The following is a 19,966-nucleotide window of genomic DNA, read 5'->3' on the forward strand; positions in this document are numbered from 1 at the left end:
AGACAAATTTAAAAATGTTGTATTGGGAAATGGTGAAAAGTTATAGATTTGACTTTTTAAAAGTAAAAAAATTGTTGAATTCAATGCAAAGTTACCATTTTTTGTTTCCTTAACGAGTGCCCGCCCTTAGGGCACTGGTTAGTATAACCAAAAAAACAAATATAAATGGCAATTGATTATACGAATATGCTGTCAAAATATGTATTCAAATATGGATATAGATTTAGCTCCCTCAAAAAAAAAAAAAAAAGATTTAGTAGAATTTTGTTGCACCTTATTTAACGGAAGCTTGTGCGTCAAGTCAACATTTACATGCTTAGCTTCATAACCAAATTGCGTAGATTTAGAAAAATACTATAATATTTGTTATAAAAAAGTGCAATATCTAATGTTATTTTTTTAGGAAATCTAATTAATTAACATAATCAAATTGAAAATTTTAATAAATATTTTTTATTATAAATTTCTTATTTCGTTAATATACTTATTTTCTTTCCCTTTATATATTTAGATGTCTCTCTGACACACACATAAACCTCAAACCTATTTTTTTGTGTGTGTTGATGTTTCGAGGTTTTGTGTGAACCTCACTCACTCCCTTAAATCTCAATCACTGTGTTACGGTTCTTTAGCCTCACTCACCAAGTTTCACTTCTCAGGTTCTTTCATTCTTCTTTTTCTTTTCATAATTTTGTTGCTCAGCTTCAGTTTTTGTTTATTTATTTATTTACTTTTTTGATGACGAAAACAGCTTCGTTTTAGGGTTTTTCAATGTTTTTGTGTATTCTAATGAGACTAGTGTTGTGTTAAAAACTGATTGTGTTTTTCAATGTTTTTACTGATTGCAGTTCAGTAGTTAAGTAACGTAATGATCAAGGGTCACTCAAAGTTGCAAAAATCATCACTAGTTAGTCTATGTAGACAAAGGAAGGATATTATTAAAGCCGCTAAGTATTGTAGATATGATTTAGTTACATCCTTTGATACATACTTGGAATCTCTTTTGAAGCTTGGAAATTCCCTTAATCAATACGTGGAACAAGAGTTTGTAATTTTTGATCATTCTTGTCTTAATTTGAATTTTTCCTCTAATGATTCTGATTTGGATCACTTACACTGCGATGACGATGAAGAAGAAGAAGAAGATGAAGATGACAGTGAAGAAGAACTAAGTAGCATTGATTTTAGCTCGGAATCGAATGATGAATCAATCCATTGTAAACACCATGTTGATGATGATAGAAACAACATGAAGAATCAACAGAAGTCAAGAGTTGAGTTTAATAAGAATGCAACACCGTTTGAAGAGGATATTCATCATATGCATACGTCACATGAAGATTTTGGAGCCTATGAATATGGTCGAATGAAGGAAAATATACAAAGGTTTGATAGGTATAAACATTATGGTTCCAGGCCCTTTCCAATTATGGTTGTGTCTCCTGTTCATGTTAATGAGTCACATAACCATGGAACTAGTCACCAAAATGAGTCACATAACCATGGAACTAGTCACCAAAACAATGCTGCCCGTACTGTCTCAGAACCTCCTCCCCCGCCACCTCAAGCCTCTAAGTTTGATTTGTTATATCCATTTAGCATGAATTATGAAGTTCCTAGTTATAATCATCATGATGAGGATGAGAGAAAAGTAAGGGAAACAGAAGGGATTCCTGATTTAGAAGATGAAAGTGAATTAAGTTCAAATGTGTCAAGTAATGGCACTTCCAGCAATTTTGAAGGGCTAAATTCTAATAGAAATTCAGTTTCAAGCACTGAGGAAATAAACAATGGTGACTTGGGGTCTAAGATTAAAATAGAGGAGTATGAATCTTCAGAAACTAGTGGTGTTGGTGTTACTACACCAGCTTCTAGTAGCACAATGAGTCTAAAGGAAGCAGTGCTCGATATAAAGAACGAGTTCAAAAATCTATGTGATTGTGGAAGAGAATTTTCGTTGGTTATCGAGGCAGAAAAGATACCATATCATTCTGTCCGTACCAAATTAAGAGGTAGGATCAATTTACTCTTCTTCGCTTTTTGTCTGTGAATTGATCAATAAATGAACATTACTAGTATTTGATTCTTTTTGTTATTTTATGAACTATTATAAATTCATTTGAAGATATTAATCATGAAATATAATGACTGTATGTTTCTTACTCAAAAACACACATATAAAATGAACAAGGATATGATCATGATTACGATTTCCGTTACTTCCTTGCAGTTTTTGCATCTTGTGTTCTTGGGAGGATATTCCCTTCGGTACCATCGTGGTTGCACCCTTCATACATGTCATACCAGCCAGTTCCTGGAACAAAAAAGTTGTCCAAAGCTAAGATGCAAACCAATCAAGATCATAAAAAAATTGGTGACCTTTCATCAACTTTGGAGAAGCTATATGTGTGGGAAAAGAAACTTTATGAAGAAGTGTTGGTAAATAGTTACTTATATTTATCATATATATAGATATGGCATGTTTCTGATAGTTTAAACACTTGTAGTTGAGTTTTATTTTAATCTTATATTTCCTAAACAATTTTGATGACAGGGTGAAGAGAAACTTAGAATTCTCTATGATAAGCTGCACAAGAGGATAAAAAAATTGGATATGAAAGGTTCTGAGTCAGATAAGATTGATGATACTCTTTATTCTATTAAACTTCTAGATTCAGATATTAGTGTAGCTGTAACTTCAATCAGTGTGATATCAAGAGAGATCAATGTGTTAACAGATCATATGTTGCTTCCTGAACTCAATAAATTGATTGACGGGTATGTTGCTTAACTTGCCATATTTCTTTTATTATTTATATGTACTATGTATTGGCATGGAATTTATTTTGAAATCTAGTGTTAAAATTCTTTTGATAGCAACTCAGACTATAGTGCATGTTTGGATTGACGGTTAGTATGTTTAGATTGAATTATTTGATTTTATCTATTGCATAAGCACTTGTGAGATTGTTTTGGAGAACTTAAGAAAACAGTTTATGACATTTCCATGTGTTGTTTTTAGTTTATTTCCATAAGTTCACAATGATACCTTATGAAAAACAACTTATATAGAAGTAGTTTGACTTTATTTTATCTTTTGGTGTAGAAATAGTTTATACATAAACACTTATATCATGAGTGCTTATTCTACAATCACTTAATTAAGATGTTTATCCAAACAAGACCGTTGTTGAAGCTCTAAAATTTAGCTTTCGCTAAAATCATAGTGTCACACCTTGATTCTGTCAAACTCATCGTCAACCCAAACATGCATATATGTAACATATATATATATATATATATATATATATATATATATATATATATATATATATATATATATATATTTAAGTTAAAGAATAGAAAAGACTTTTGCTTCCATTGAAATATTTTTATTTGATTATGATATTTTCTAATTATATCTACATTGCATCACTTTTATAGCTTACTTGAATTGTGGAAGACCATGAGCACATGTCACCAGAAACAATTCCAAGCTATCAACAAGGTCATAAGTCATGTACATATATTAGATCCTGCAAAAAAGAAAAAATCAAGCATCAAAGCTACTTTGAAATTAGAAAAGGTGATTTTGAACTGGGGTATGTCCTTTAGTAATTTCATCAAGAAACAGAAGACCCTAGTGCAACACTTGAATGATTGGCTACAAAAGTGTGCTCCCCAAGAAACAGAAGAAACTGAAGATGAACTAGAAGCTCCTCCTATTTTTGGAGTTTGCAACAATTGGTACAATGAAATAATGAAGGTTTCAACAATTGAAGTGTCTAAAACCATAACTAGTTTTGCATCAAACTTGCATCACTTATATGAGAAGCTAAAAGAAGAAAAGGCACAGAAAGTTAGAGTGAAATCTCTTTTTAAGGATTACAAGAAAAGGCTTAGATCCTTTTGCAAGAATATTATTATCAAGTCTGAGCATTATCACTCTTTTATCAAAATGAAGGCATCAGAAAATTTTGATGAAGACGATATTCCACTGTTGAATGCATCTGATAAAAGGTTGGAAACTTTGAGACAGAGATTGATTGAAGCAAAAAAGAGACAGAAAAAAGTTATCAAAGATGTTAATGATATTGCTTCAAGCTGTTTACAAGAGGGTTTGGCTCCAATTTTTGACGCTTTGTGGAGGTTTAGTTTGGAAAATTTGGAAGTTTATGAGCAACTTAGACTTCCAAACAGTGGGGTCCATGAGTAAGTAATCTTGTGTTAGAATTGAAGAAAAAGAACGTTATTCTTAACTTCATTATTATGTTCTAAGTAAGATTTTCATTATTCTTAATTTCATTATGAACGTTATTCCAAATAGGTTGGCGGACTTTTCACTTGGTTTTCATTAAAAAAAAGAAAAGATATTTTGACTGTTTTTTAAAGAAAAACTAAAGCTAGCTAAACCTAAGACTTTCTCTACATATAAATTAAGATTTTTTTTATTTCACAAGCTACTTCCACATTCATTTTCAATACTTTTATTTTTTAATTTTTTAAAATAGTTTTTAATTATTTCTAATATTTTATGTAGCATAAATGTCTCAAAAAAAAAAAATCTAAACAAACTACACATATAAATTTTCATCATATGATCAAAGTAACTTTTTTTTACATTCACATTATAAGTTTTTAAATTTTAAGATTTATGGAATGTAATTTTTTTGTTATAAAATCTATTTAAATTTTGCCGAATATAATTACATTGTCATAGTCAAAAGAAACACCTTAACAACGAAATTCTAATTTTACAAAGGATAAAGTATTTAATGTATTGGTTTAATTGTTCCTCACATAGAGAGTTTGTTCTATTCACACAAAAAATTAAGGGAAATGTTAATAAATGTTCTTAGGAAGGACACTTGTTAAGAAAACTAAGAAATTTTGTTTTACGAATGATGCATTTAATATATTGAAACTTTGTTTCTCAAAAAAAAAAAATTGAAACTTTATAAAAAAAAGATTTTCTACATAAAGCTTAACAAAATGTCCTTATAAAAGACCATAAAATTAAATAGTCAAACATCAACGGTGTGTTTGTTTCATGGTTTCAAAGTTTATTCCCATAATTAACTATTTCTTATGAATCTTAAATCCCAAAAATATCATTCCCATGAATGTGTTCGGTAAATTTCTTGATTTTTTCTAAGAAAGTAGGTAGTTGTCTTTTATTCCCAGAAAAACAAAATTCTCACCCTCTAGACATGAAAATAAAAAGTTGAAAAAATGCATATTTATTCTCAAAATAAACTAATGCCCGAAAACAACTTTTATAAACTTATAACAAACATGAGTATTCTTTAAAAAAAAAATGAGTATATTATATTTCTACCCTCACCTTTTCAGGAATGTTTGTGGTGACCTTTTAACAAACACCCTAGAAACACGAGAGGAAGAAAATGTCCCTAGTGATATATTTATGCTAAACTGCTGCTTATGGTATCAGCATGTTCTACCTCTTAAGCATAATCAATTCCGACCATATATGTCTTGTAGAAAGCTTATAATTCTAATAATTGCGTATTTTTAAAAAAAAAAATTCTACTAAAATTAGTCCATAGTCAAAAAGTAATAAGATTTTTAGGAGGACAACAAATTCAAAATGGAAAAAAAATATATATAATTTACATTGGGGATCAAGGCAAGTGGCGTATAATTGGGGATTGAGGAAAATATTATACAGCAACTACAACAAGGTTACAGTTGGTTCAATTTTTGCTAAAACCTATATGATCCCTAACAGTTTACACGGTGGAACAGCTATAAGAATACAAGAAAGTTGTACAACTATATATAACCATGATATACATGCCACCAGTAGCTCAACTATTTCCTCTGTTTATTCCCCTTCAATGACTCCATTGGTGTTCCATCAGAATAATTCATATTGTAGCATCCAGCCTCGTGTGCAACAAATCTTGATGATATCATTAACAAAAAGTGAGGACCTCAAGGATGAAAGCAGATCATCAGAATACCGGAGTTACGAATTGTCCTGAACTAGCTCAAGTTTTCGACTGTTGACCTCAAATCTATATTTTCACATGAAATCTCTTCCACCTAATCATGAGACATCATATTTCAGCATTGTTGCAAATATAGAAGAGTCATCCTACACTAGTAGTTCAGGTATGCAAAAAGGTTGAACAGTGATGACACGAACTATTAAGGAACAGTGATGACACGAACTATTAAAGAATTGGACATAGAAGCGGTGTAGATACCGATGTAAGAATTGAAGGTATGGCCGGAATTAAGCTGAGAATGGACCGATAATACTAAAATATAATTTTTATATTCAATATATTACTTTTTTATACTTTTTAACCATATATTACTTTTTTTTATACTTTTTAACTATAATAATACATATTTCTTTACCTAAATATAATACATCTCTCTTTTTTCTGCTTTGAAATAGGACTCTGGTAATTCTGACAATATATTTAACTACTACTTCGTGAGTATGACCATCCTAATTCACGACGATCATGATCTTCTCATGTTTTTTCCACTCATTCTCTCGTGTTTTAAAGCTCCACCTTTAACCACATTTTCTCCCTTTTTTTCCGAATTCTTAAACCCTCCTCTCTATATTTCAAAGGTAAAGATTCTCCACATTATTTCTTCATGTTGATTTCAACATGAGAGAATCCTAATCCAATTCATGAATAGATTATATTGAAAAGGAAAGGTAAAAAATAAAATTGAGACATGAGAAACAACCATGACACCTAATACAAGCTTGTTGTATGCCTCTGGTCAAATTATGAATTACGAAATTTACAAGCAAACCGGAGCCACACTGAGGAATTAAAGAGGCAACACAACACAAGTCAAATATAAAATGCCATTTTCGGGTAATATTTTCTCAGGCTTTGCATGTTTATATGAACTCCGACAAACAGGCTGACCGGTGGTTTTAGCAGTTTTATGCTGATTTTCCAGTGGTAAATCTGGGTTTTCTGCTAGGCAGTTTTCAGTACTAATTTGACCATACGAAGGTCTGTTTCGGTTTGATCAGTACCGACCGATCCAACTTTGATGACCTTGATAAATAGCGACAAGGATATACACACTACACAGTTTGATGTTTGCCACAGCCTAAATATCACAAGGGACTACTAAAGTGGTGAATCAGATTATGCGCAATTTGTAGTATCTCAAATACTTTGTAGTATCGGTCAAAAAAAAAAATACTTTGTAAGAATCTTCATGAAAGCTTTAATTCAAAATTTCACATAATAACTCATGAATCCTAATTGTTGATAAAAACTACTCCGCCAAAACATGGGAAAATTGATAATATTTCAGATTGTCCACATCAAAGAAATTCTTCCAGTTTTATGAAATGCCAAGTTTCTCTATGATAGAGGACTATCACCACCACCTTTGTCATTACTATGTGGTGGAACAATGTTATTTACCTTACATACGTCTTGATTTCTGCTGTGGAGGATATCCTGGCATTCCCATTGGGTCTTTTCTCCTCAACTGTCAAACAGAAGACAACAATAACAAATCAAATTCACCATAAAAAAGGACAACAAGGTAACACTTCGCACCTTTCCCAAATAAACAACAAACCTGTTGCTGCTGATGGGCCTGTTGAGGAACACCTCGTTGCATTGGGATGCCAGCAGGATTAATTCCACTGCTCATCCCTGCCTGGGATGTGAGATTATAAGTTTGCAGCTGATGCATTCTTTGCATGCCAACATTAATTGGTCGAGGGACAGATCTATTTGACGCATGACCACCAGGCATGTTTCCAGCAATAGCAGCTCCAGACGAAACCTGACTCAGGTAAACAAAAAATACACATTCAAAAAAAATGAAGTGGAAATGTCCATGCGTGCCTATGCTTGCCTGTGTAGTATGCTAATACCCTTAGTAAGAATCATGAGTAAGCAATTTAAAATGACTTAAATTTCAGCAGGAATCAAAACTTTTCATTAATAGAAGCTACTAGGGATATTATTCATACAAGGTTATGAATCAAATCAAGTTAAATATGGCAAAACCATTGAAAATATAAATAACCTTAGCACGAAGTAATTAAACTCGACTAACAGTTATTATCTATATTTTTTCAATACAACCCACTTAAAGTAATATAAAATGGTAAACAAAACTTGGGGAAGCCTAGGCAATTCATTCCAGTGTATTAAAAACCGAACCAGTCAGTCAGGCTGGTCTGACCGAAAACCAGACCCATGATTGGTCCAGTCGCCATACTAGACCACTCATGCATTTGAACTGGTCAAATTTTCGTTAAACCAGTCAAACTCGTGCAAACTGATAGAAATTGGTGCTGTCCAGTTCAGTTAAAACAGGCTACCGTTTTAATTAAAAAATAATTTGATGCAAGTGGCCTGATCAAGGATCGAACCCGCATCAATAATCTTCAACAACGTAACTTCTTCCACTGCACCATCTGTCTGTTGATGCCTCTAATGTCGCTTTTAATTTATATATCAAATGCACAAATTTGATTTAAGAACATCAAATTGTAATTAATACTTGCCATATACTTAATACTTGCCATATAACTTGTACTATATCTATGTAATATTTAGGCAATAAAACTTGATTTAAGACAATGGTTTTAATCACGGATAGCGGAAAATATCTGATTGATGAAATTCCGCTACGCAATAGTGCCACTAAAGCGGCTATTTTATAACATTTTGTACTAGATAGTGTATTATGGAACAATATGGTTTCTCCAAATTCCATTATGCTATAGCGGTATAAAACCGCTATGGCTGCTATTTATCAAGACTGATTTAAGAACATATGTAAGTGGCATGGTCAAGAATCGAACCCGCGTCAATAATCTTCAACAATGTAACTTCAGCCACTGCGCCATATGTTCGTTGATGCCTCTGATGTTGCTTTTCATTCATATATCCAATACACAAATTTGATTTAAGAACATCAAATTGTAATTAATACTTGCCATATAACTTGTACTATATCTCCGTAATATTTAAGAAATAATTCATCTTTTTTTGTTGGTATAATGTAATAATTCATCTTTAAATGCGAGAATGGAGACAAATCTTAGAAGCGTGTGACTTCCGCCTATGTAGAAGCAAGATAGAGTATATGGAATGCAACTTTAGCAAAAGGCGAAGCATTTCTAGTTTAGAGATGAAAGTTGGAGATCATACCACAACGCAAGTTACACGATTTAAATATCTCGGGTCCCTAGTACTAAACAACAGAGAAATAGAAGATGTAAACCATCGAATTCAAGTTAGGTGGTTGAAATGAAGGAGGACCAAGTGTTTTATGTGATACAAAAATACTGCTCAAAGATGAAGGGGAAATTTTATCATACAGTTGTAAGACTGGCAATTTTGTATGGGACATAGTGTTGGGCGGTAAAGAACCAACACAAGAATAAGATAAGCGTAGGAGAGATGAGGAAGTTGTGTTGAATGTGTGGTAAGACAAAACACATAAGATTAGAAATGACAACATTAGAGAAAGAATCGGGGTAGCACCTATCGTAAAAAAGATGGTGGAAACTCTACTTAGGTAGTTTGAGCATCTTAGAAAGAAGACATGTCGATTCCATAGTAAGGAGAGTAGATCAAATGGAGGGTAGTCAAATCACTAGAGGCAGAGGAAAACCTAGAAAAACTATAAGGCCCTGTTTGCGAGTTTGGAGGGAAAGGGAGGGCTTTGAAAAAAAGAAAGAGAGAAATTGAAGGAAGTGAGAGCTTTGGGAAGGGAGGCTTTTGAAGAATTCATTTTTCTTCAAAATACAAAATCCACCTAATTTGGGGGAACTTTAAAAATGTATTGGATGAGCATTTTGGAGAACTTCAATACATATTGCTCAAATCATTTCCATATTGTTATAATACTCTAAAAATTATAAATATATTAATTATAAGCGTTCTCTTATCATTCTTTACAAAATCACTCTCTTAAACAAGGGGGAAGATTTCTCTCTATTTCTCTCCGCCCAAAGCCTTCCCATTCCCTCTAAAATCACAAACAGCCTAATATTCTTTACAAAATCACTCTCTTAAATAAAGGGGGAGATTTCTCTCTATTTCTCTCCTCGCAAAGCCTTCCCACTCCCTCTGAACTCACAAACAGCCTAATAAAAAATGTCTAGGGGTTAATGAGTTTGATAGAGATATGATTATATATGATAGAACATTATGTTCCCACTTAGTGGGATAAGATTTGATTATTGTTGTATATAACTTGTACTATTTTAAAATCCATACAGTAAACACAAAAGAATGATAGATATTATATAAACTAATAGGTTTTTTTTTTTATTTCCACAATATGTTATTCATATTAATATTCCACTTTTAGAACATAAATTTAGGATAATATGTATCTTGTAAAAAAATAATAAATTTATATGGCATGAATATTTTTTTTAGTATAAGCTGGGTCAACAGTTATGCGGCTCAACTGGTGACCCACAGGTTCGACCAGTTACTCAGTGCCCTGACCATGTCGATCAGTGAGCCGATTTTTAAAACACTGATAGTAAGATCATTATTGCTAAACTATAATAAAACTTACTGCTCTCTAATTTCAAACCTATAATAAGACTTCACAAAAAATAGAGATTCTTATAGTACTGCACTGTCAGATTAAAAATTATAATAAGACTTCACAAAAAGTAGAGATTCTTATAGTACTGCACCATCAGATTAAAAAAAAAAATATGAACTAAAATCAGGTCAGTTGCTAAACTTCTGAGAGTATTACTCTTTCACAATATATGATTATTTTCCACAAAAGGACAGTTTAGGGACAGTTGAATCATATCCATTAGTAATGAATAATCATATGCCATACTCAATGAAAATTTTAAATCTGCAACAATTGCAATATCAAAATGGGTACAGGATAACATAAGCCTGCACAATTTCAATATCTTTTTCTTTTGAGATTTTTGCAAAAGGATATCCAATTATCATCACGTACCGGCTGTGATTGCTGCATGTTGGTTGTCCCTTCAAAATCTGTGGTTGTGTCCACCGGACGTGTGGGATAATTCACAAAAGCCTCTCCAGGTTGGCATGGTACAAGTGCACTGGGCATTGATTTTGCAAACATGTTTAACTAAAGGAGATAAATGATCTTGGAAAACACATGCTTAATGAAGAAAACTGCTTTACTATACATAGAGCATTGAGAGAAATATTGAATATAGTTTATTCATAAATTTTGCAAACAAATTTTCAAAGCAATGAAAGTAATCAATAATTCTAGGAAAAGGCTTTATGCGATAAAAAATGGGTAAAAGATGAAAAGACCAACGCCAAATAGCAAAGGAGGAAGGAAGAAAAGGCCTTACTTCCGTCCAGGCTGTGGTTCCATTTTGAAATACCTGGAAAAACAAAGTAAAACATGTTAAGCAAAAAAATGTGAATAGTTTTTATATTGCATTTCTAACATCACTGAAATATAAGTGAAACATATTATACATTCACCCCAAATTGTCTAATTCAGCAAAAGCCGAGCCAGATAACTGCTTTTGTTTTGGTAAATATTAGTTCACAAAAAGCTTCGGAAGTTGTTCTAATATACATCAATAATTTTTATATTGCATTTCTAACGTGACTGAAATATAAGTGAAACATATTATAAATTCACCCCAAATTATCTAATTGAGCAGCAGCAGAGCCGCATAACTGCTTTTTTTTTTTTTGGTAAATATTAGTTTAGAGAAAGCTTCTCTACTAAATACAACAATCTAGTTGTTCATCCTCAATAACTTCTGAAAATTCCAATCAGGATTATATTAAATACAACAGTAACATGGTAACTACATCAATTCAAGAAAATCTTTGATAGTGCCATAACAAGAATATAAAAAACGCAAGGAAAATATGTAGTATCTAGTCAAGATTTCAATAGGTAGAAATAAACAAATAAAAGTTAAATCCAACGACATATTCAGAAATTTATCAAAGCAGGGGCCAAAAGATATATAATGATAAATATTACATAAATACACATGAAAAAAATATATATTTTACACATTGAGTGTGGTTTGATAATTTTAATATCTTTTTAAAATGTGTAATTATCAATATGAGCATATAAATATTATTTAGTAATAATATAACATTATACGGTATAAGAATATTTTTTGCAATGCATATTTAACTAAATTTTCCTGCATGCAAAGGTCACATGATACCAGTTTTATGATGGGACAACAAAAATACAATTTTAATGCATAATCAATTTTAATGCACAAAATCATATGTATGTTCTAAGCAGCGGTGGATATTCCCGTGCTTGCCCTCCCTGAGATCCATCTCTGGCTAAATCATCTTTTTAATCACTAGGCATGTAGATTTTATGCAAAAATAAAAGAAAATAAAAAGAGTCATACTCATGCTCCATAGCTTGTGCTGCTGTTATACGCCTTTTCGGATCATATCTGCACATAAATACGCATGCCGCTAATAGAGGGAAAAAATAGAAGAATTTTCATAAAAACAATAAATCATGCAGCAAATCAACATATTCCATGAATACTAGATGAAATTCTAACGGGTTGAATTCCACATGTAACAAAATTAAAATAAGGCTGCATTTGGTTTACTAGAATGACAATAATGGGAATGACATAGTATCACAACTCCCATTGGCAATGTTTAGCGTTAAAATATTAAATGGATGTGGCATCCTATCACAGCATGGTATGCCAAATCAGACGGGAATCAGAAAAATGCTTGGTGAAAATATTCCCCAAGATGGGGCTATTACGAAGGCTTGCAAAAGAGAAGAAGCAGACATGATAGAGAGATCCCGCACTCAGTTGCAGAATAAGGGGGTCACTCTCGAGGATCTAAAGCATGTGAAGCATACACAAGACGGCTGGCTGCACAACGCAGATGAGTGTCTGCCACATTTCTAGCACAGGCGTGACTTCGACACAGCTCGCTGTTCCATTTAGAACAAATTCATCGAGTAGAGGGAATTGGGGAATTCTCAGGTCAACGCCCGAGATACAGTCAACTGAGATTGATCACCTCTATTTTAAGTAATCGGAAAATCCTCCTTAATAGGTGAAATATTCCTAGTATGTAAATGCCAATTAAGCCAATGTTATTGGTTGTGAATTCGAACTTTTTGGCATTTCTTGTTTCTTCAAATAATGAATAGGAGCAGTTGGCAAGTGACAATGTTCATGGTGGTCACTGTAGGGCAGGTTGGGATTTCCACATTCCCAAAAGAAAAAGGTATAATGTGACTAGATAGTGCTACAGTAAATGCATTGAATGCTTAATAAAACAACACTAACCAGGAAGTTGTATTCTCTAGGAAAAATAACAATCAATCAAGGAAGTTGTATAATTAAAGGAATATCTACAGATTTACTTGATTCTAATATACTGTTTTAGGTAACTCAATCTTTTTCACAGAAATACACAAAGGGAATGAAATTTCCCCTAATATCCATGGCTTAAAGAATGATGATAATCCTCTGAACACTAGAGAATAAGAATTTATCAAGTAGTGGTTGATTTCCTTATATCTATTTAGTGTTGTAGAGAGATCCTCAAAATCCTTCTCAATATCAACATATTCCCGGCACTCAATAACAGATATACTCTTTTTGTGGTTCAGATGGTGATTCACAAGGAAAGCAGCAACACTGCAACCTCTAGTAAATGGGAAGATTGCAACACAGGTTAATCTGATTGATTGTAACCACTAAACATGAGAACCTAAAATAATTCAAGTTTCAAACAACATGGAAAGAGGTCTATGTTGTCAATCTCGATAGCGGCTCAGAGCGACCAGCTCCGAAACCAAATATTGGTGTAGTGTGTAATGGGATGAATACTATTATAATTTTTGTATTTGATTTTACTAAATAATCAATACTACATACAGATATGTATATAGATACTTCCTCCGGTCTCGATCATAAGGCAAAATACCTAAACTCACTTATCAAGAATTTAGTTAATTGCAAATAGTATTTGTACTTCCTAAATTGAACTTCATGGAAACTTTTTGCTAAGGGTCAATAGAGGGTTTTGGGAGGAAAGGACTTTGGGGTGCTTGTTTTTCTTCATATTACATAACCCCCCCCCCCCCCCCCCCCCCCCCCACCCAATTTGGAGGAACTCAAAAATTGTATCAGAGGAGGTATTGGAGGGCTTAGTTAAATTCTTCAAATCCAATCTACGTTGTTCAAAAGTTGTATCAGATGAGGTATTGGAGGGCTTAGTTAAATTCTTCAAATCCAATCTACGTTGTTATAATAATACTGTATATAAAATTTCTACAGGATGGTAGTGGTTCAGTAGGTTTGCAGACTAAAAGGGCTGCTTTGCCCAGGGTTTGAATTCTATCGTGTTTGTTTTCAGATTTTTTAATACATGCCAAGCCCATTCAAAGCTAACCCTAGTTCTCAAGGGTTTTATATCCCTTCATAGAACAGACTACCAAGGTGCCACATTTCTTCATTTGTGTCTTAAATCTCATCTCTACATGCTTTTTTCGTCCTCTCTTCTTTTATAACTAGATATCCTACTCTTCATTGTTTTTATTCTTCTCTCATCCCTTTCATCGATTTTGTTTATGGCCATGAAACACAAAAGCCCCTATAATGGCTGTGGCATGACAAAATCGGCGCAATTCTAGAGCAATTGGGAGTTGCAATAGTCGCACCTGAAAAACACACCGCACCTGCAGAATGTTTTGCAGCAGGCACCATAACTCCACCACGATTAGCCACAAAAGTGGCGCTAGTGACAACATAGAAAAAGGTAGGGGAAGTTTGGGATTGATTAACCTGCGTACCATAACTACAAGATCAACAAAAACAGGGACAAGTACAGCAATAAGTGATGATGATGATGATGATCTCACAGTATTATGGGGGATAGCACTACAAATCATAAGCGTATAAGGGGGTAACATTTCACCATGTTCAGTTTAGCATCATTTAGATTTTAAATGGAAAAAGAAGTACATCCTTCATATAGAGGCGCAGTAAAAACCTTCGCAATGGTTTAGAAATACTTACTCGAGCATCTTTGACAAAAGGTCATATGCAGGACTTTTTGGAGATAGGTGCACAACACTATTGAGACTAGCATTGTCACTGTTTGCAAAAAGCAGAACGGATCCATTAGTTTCATGGAAAAAGATATCAGTTACGAAAAACAAGCAAGTAAAAGAGAAAACAAAGGACTCAACAGCATTGTCACTGTTTGCAAAAAGCATAACGGATCCATTAGTTTCATGGAAAAAGATATCAGTTACAAAAAACAAGCAAGTAAAAGAGAAAACAAAGGACTCGACACTGTGAAAATAGGTCCATTCTGCATATATTTGAATAAACATCCAATAATGATCTTACTATTTGTGTCCTTGTATATGTGAAGTATCTTGGTTCCAGTGGGGAAGATGTGCTAAGGAAGGCCACTTTTCTAATGTGGGATGACCTGGCACAGTAACAATGTCCAAGTAAGTGGATCTGGAATATCATCAAGAGAATGAAAATCCCTCAGCAGGGAGAAAGAAAAACAGTAAATAAATAAATTACCTAAAACCTTGAATATCTTGTCAAGTTGATCAAGCTGCACAAAGGAACAATGATTATTTAGAATCCAAAAATGATACTATATCTCTAGCAACGTTCAACAATAGAATAAAAAAAGCTGCAAGTTTTAGCATCAGGTACCTGAAAAGGATTTGGTGTAGCTTTAACTTCTGCACCTTGAAATAGTGGCTTCAAGGTCAACAACTCAGCAAAAATGCATCCCACAGCCCACATATCTAAATGTCTCTTTAAGGAAAAATAACTAAAGCACTTTTACAATTAGATCATACAGAGTTCACACACATTCATTTATTACACACAATTGATAAGTTTACCTTTGGATTATGAGTACCGAAGTCCCCAACAATAATTACATCCACTAAAAAAATTACAGTCGTCAAAATTACGTTATGCCACATCAACATTTTGTGTATGCCCTAAAAATTGTTGTGTCAGATTCATCAAAAGCCATAACTTATTCAGGCATCAACCTCAAGTCAAACTAAGGATAGCAGAAACACCAATGTAGTAAAAAAGTACAACACAGGTTAAAAGACTTGAGAGATACCCTCGATGCATTGATAACAATCATAGCATCACACAATTACAACTCCATAGTTAATCATAATTTTTATACATGCAACACACACACACACACACAGAGAGAGGGAAGGAAGAGAGGGAGATAGAATAACACACACAAAACTTAATTTAAGGATACCAACAGCGCTGGTATAATGTTTAGCTCCAAGAAGCAACTCCGGAGCACGGTACCAAATGGTTACAACAACCTGCAAGTTAGTATTATATAAAATCAGGAATTTAAACGATCAAACATATCAAAAGGTAAAATGTGGTACAGGTGCTCAGCTAACTGAAGTTTAAAGATGATAATAGACTTAACGGCCAAAACATAGAAAATCAAAACACGTCAAGTTTCGACAGCAGGCTCAACAGCTCAATTAGTTAAACTTGAAATGAATAACAATACCCATCACTCATCGCTTATTTGGCTTACAGCAGAAAGCCGGTACTGTAGTATTATATGCATAGCCAGATTTCAACTCTTCAAAATATTAAAAATAGCATAGTCATGCAGGAAATATGTATGAAGACTTCTCGAATACACAGATGAAAAATGTGCTCATACCCCATTTTCAGATAATGGCTTCAGAGGGGCTAGATATATCCTTGCAAGCCCAAAGTCAGCAACTTTAACAACTCCGTGTTCCTCACCATCGCCCATAACCTGTTCATAGAAAGGTTGTTAGAAAGATGGGTGCACAAAAAAATGGATAAATAATTTTTTTTGACGATATGGATAAATAAATTTGAATTCAAATGTCTACTTTTGGGGCTAAAAATAATTTAACATATCATGATAAGGTGGAAAAATTCATACCAATATATTTGATGGCTTCAAATCTCGATGTACTATCCAATTACTGAAGGGAAAATATAATAAAATAAGTTAACATACAAAAATAAAAAAGGCAGCCCGGTGCACTAAAGCTTCAGCATACATAAGGTCCAGGAAGGGGTCCCACCATTTTGTGGTATTTTACGCAGCCTTACCTTGTCTTTTACACAAGAGGCTATTCCCAGGACTTTAACTTGTGACCTTTTAGTCATGTGACAACAACTTTACAGTTGCACCAAGGCTCCCCCTTTATTCAACATCTTCAACATACAAAAATAAATAAATAAAAGGAACCATCTTCAACTTCACAAAAAATAGACCCACCTGTGCAGATAGTTCAGTCCATTCAGCAACTGCCACAGTATTGACTTAACAGTGTATTGGTTAATCGACTGGTTGACCTTGTCTCTATGATGTCTTATTATTTCCTGCCATTCAATATTGAAATCTTTACACTCGACTAACTACAAGAAAAATCAATTCCTTGCTACCTAAATACATGTCTTCCCATGGATAATTGGAAGTTGCTCCATAAGCCCCTCAATTTATTGGAATGTATCTTCCGATGGAACAAACCTATTAGAAGCTAAATTCCGATCGGCCTTTTTTCAGAGTTGAGCAACCTAGGGGGCCTATAGAGCAACCTTGTAGAAAATTCACATAACATTTTAAGACATTGAAGTAACAATAGCACAAAATCCATCGTAAAGCTCGTAATATGTGTATATATGAACACATAGTATATAACAACAACCAAGCCTTAAAGTATTAGGGTGGGAGTGTCAAAATGCAATCCTTTAAATTAAATAAAAATTAAAAACATAAAAAATCCCGATATCAGAAACTACAAATTTTGAGGAGGAATCGCTATGATAAATTAGAAAACAAAAATGAGAAATTCAAGTCAAATATGTATATAGAATGTAATGTTGTATCGGTATACTCACATAAAGGTCATGTTCAGCATAATCAAAGGCGAGATAGAGAGACATGTCGGTATGATTGATGTGAACATTCACAAGCTTGACAACATTTTCATGTGTTATCTCCCTCAGCAACTGCATTATCAAATGAAATTGACTCAAAATCATGAAAACGTTAAAAATTCAAATAACAGAAAACAATTGCATTAGTATTAGTTAACTAACTTATTCATATCATCCAATAATTTGAGTGAATTCTACAATTTAAAAATGAGAGGGAAAATAAAATATAGTACCATGATTTCACGGATGGCGGTAGGAGAGACACCATCGCCGTCTTTGGATTGTTTGAATTTCTTGATGGCGATGGATTTTCCGCGGTTTGTGGCGGATTTGATCCGAGCGAGGAAGACGAGACCGTAGGTTCCTTCTCCGATCTTCCCAATCAGATCGTACTGTTGAAGCCACTCTGGTTTGTTGCTGTTGGAGCGGTTACCGTCTGCCATCGCGAACTCGATACAATCACCAAGCGGAAACTGGTTAAGGTTCTGTTTGAATATATCCGCTCCTGCATAAGTAAAGTGTTTTTGTTTTTATTTTTATTTTTACTTTTGTAATAAACTTTTATTTTTACTTTTATAATAAACTCAGTTCGGTCTTAATTGAATCAACGACTAAAATTAATCTTTGATAATTTTATATGAAGAACATTTGTCGTAGATTAAATATGTAAAATGTCTCCGTAAATCTGTGTAGCTTAATTGTTAATCCGTTTAATTATTTATTGTTTTAAAAAAAACACTATAATTACAAATCATTTTAAATTTGATCATGGTCCCTTTTTCTTTGCTGAAGTGGCGCGTTTTTGTTGACTTAGATGAAAGAATGTTGCTTAGATGAAAGTTGATTTTGAAAATGAAAATACCCCTCATTATTTCAGGCAAATGTGAATATATCAAAATATCTCGTCATCAACTCTAAATTTCTCAAACCCAGAGTGAGAAGAAGAAGTGAGAGACTATGACTAGCATAATCATCTCTATAATACTTCCATTGTTGATGCACCTCTTACTAATCTTTATCTTTATATAATACAAAAGTTTACATCTTTGAGGAAAAGTACACGTGGCATCTTCATACTCCCCATTTCATTTAATGCTTTTCCATCAACCAATCAAAATGGATCTTGACTCATTCATTTTCTATTAGCCAATTAAAATTGAATCATGACTCACTTATTTTTCACCAACCAATCAAAATTGATCATGATATGATTTTTTCCTTATATATAGACAATTTGATTTTTTTTTATTATTTTCATCTACCTCTTCCTCCCATAAAAAATCACTGCTTTGAGCTTTCAACCTCATTATCTTTTTGTTTTATTTTTTATTTTTTATTGTTTTATTGTTTATTTAACATTTCTTATTGTTATGTTCCTTTTTATGTGATTTCTTAGGTTGATGTTTCTTATTCATATTCTCTTTTCAATTTTCTTTTGGTGTTTATATGTTCTTTATTTTTGTTCGGATCTTTATTTTGGACATGGAAGCCAATCAAGAGAAAAGAAGAAATGCATCACATATAAATTAGAATATATACGAAGGATTTCTTTTACCACGTTCAAATATAATCACTTTTATCCCCCTTTTGTTTTATTTTAATCCCTCAATACTCACAACTTTTTCTATCTATCTATTCTTTTTTGTTTAATTTTTCTTATGTTGTTATTTTACTTTTAATATCTTGCTCTTTTATATGTTATTTTGATTTTTGATTTTTTTCTTGCTACTTTATGCTTGAGATGGAAACTAGTAAATAGACAAGAAGAAATGCATCCTATTTTCAAAAAATTGATTGAATCGATAACTTTGGAGTGAAAAAGATAAGAAATACGTAATAGAAAATCGATTTTATGGCACCTTTGATTTTTGTTTTTTGAGTCAAAAAGTTCCTTTTTCTTTAACTAAAAGGGAGCAAGGTGCTACCCTAAAATTTTAAGTGCATTTTCAAAAAAATAGTAAACCATACAATCATTTATATTTTATTTCCTTCATC

The 19,966-nt window shown here is 32.9% G+C and overlaps 2 protein-coding genes across 3 annotated transcripts; one reads left to right on the forward strand and one right to left on the reverse strand.

Annotated features, from left to right (window-relative positions):
• The first annotated feature begins 868 nt into the window (after nt 1–868).
• On the forward strand, nt 869–4,216 carry LOC146941758 (nitrate regulatory gene2 protein-like). Its single transcript, XM_085749982.1, has 4 exons — nt 869–2,012; nt 2,231–2,439; nt 2,555–2,778; nt 3,445–4,216. The coding sequence occupies exons 1-4, from the start codon at nt 869–871 to the stop codon at nt 4,214–4,216; spliced, it is 2,349 nt and encodes a 782-aa protein (XP_085606108.1).
• Nucleotides 4,217–5,583: 1,367 nt separating this feature from the next.
• CDKE;1 (cyclin-dependent kinase E;1) lies at nt 5,584–18,456 on the reverse strand. Of its 2 annotated transcripts, none has more exons than XR_015032484.1 (16): nt 18,205–18,456; nt 17,933–18,043; nt 17,310–17,413; nt 16,968–17,010; nt 16,716–16,814; nt 16,287–16,356; nt 15,707–15,801; nt 15,569–15,602; nt 15,383–15,467; nt 15,047–15,124; nt 12,395–14,812; nt 11,348–11,380; nt 10,975–11,083; nt 7,594–7,803; nt 7,434–7,500; nt 5,584–6,066 (listed from the first exon to the last, which is right to left on the reverse strand). XR_015032484.1 is itself a non-coding variant. In XM_085755590.1 (16 exons), exons 1-15 carry the CDS (start codon nt 18,412–18,414, stop codon nt 7,435–7,437), a joined length of 1,395 nt encoding a protein of 464 aa, XP_085611716.1. In that variant the 5' UTR covers nt 18,415–18,456; the 3' UTR covers nt 5,584–6,066; nt 7,434. The 2 variants fall into 2 exon arrangements, 1 of the variants encoding a protein (XP_085611716.1); XM_085755590.1 differs by having other exon boundaries at nt 12,395–12,442.
• Between the last annotated feature and the right edge of the window lie 1,510 nt (nt 18,457–19,966).

This window comes from Medicago sativa, chromosome 3 (genome assembly GCF_051527215.1).
Source record: "Medicago sativa cultivar Bolivia chromosome 3, Bolivia_mono, whole genome shotgun sequence".
Lineage (NCBI taxonomy): Eukaryota > Viridiplantae > Streptophyta > Magnoliopsida > Fabales > Fabaceae > Medicago > Medicago sativa.

Bases quoted from the DNA above. Each gene is read 5' to 3' on its own strand.
- LOC146941758 (XM_085749982.1), top strand. From the start codon at position 869: ATGATCAAGGGTCACTCAAAGTTGCAAAAATCATCACTAGTTAGTCTA. The intron at 2,013-2,230 runs GTAGGATCAATT...ACTTCCTTGCAG, and splicing joins TGTCCGTACCAAATTAAGAG to TTTTTGCATCTTGTGTTCTT. The intron at 2,440-2,554 runs GTAAATAGTTAC...TTTTGATGACAG, and splicing joins AACTTTATGAAGAAGTGTTG to GGTGAAGAGAAACTTAGAAT.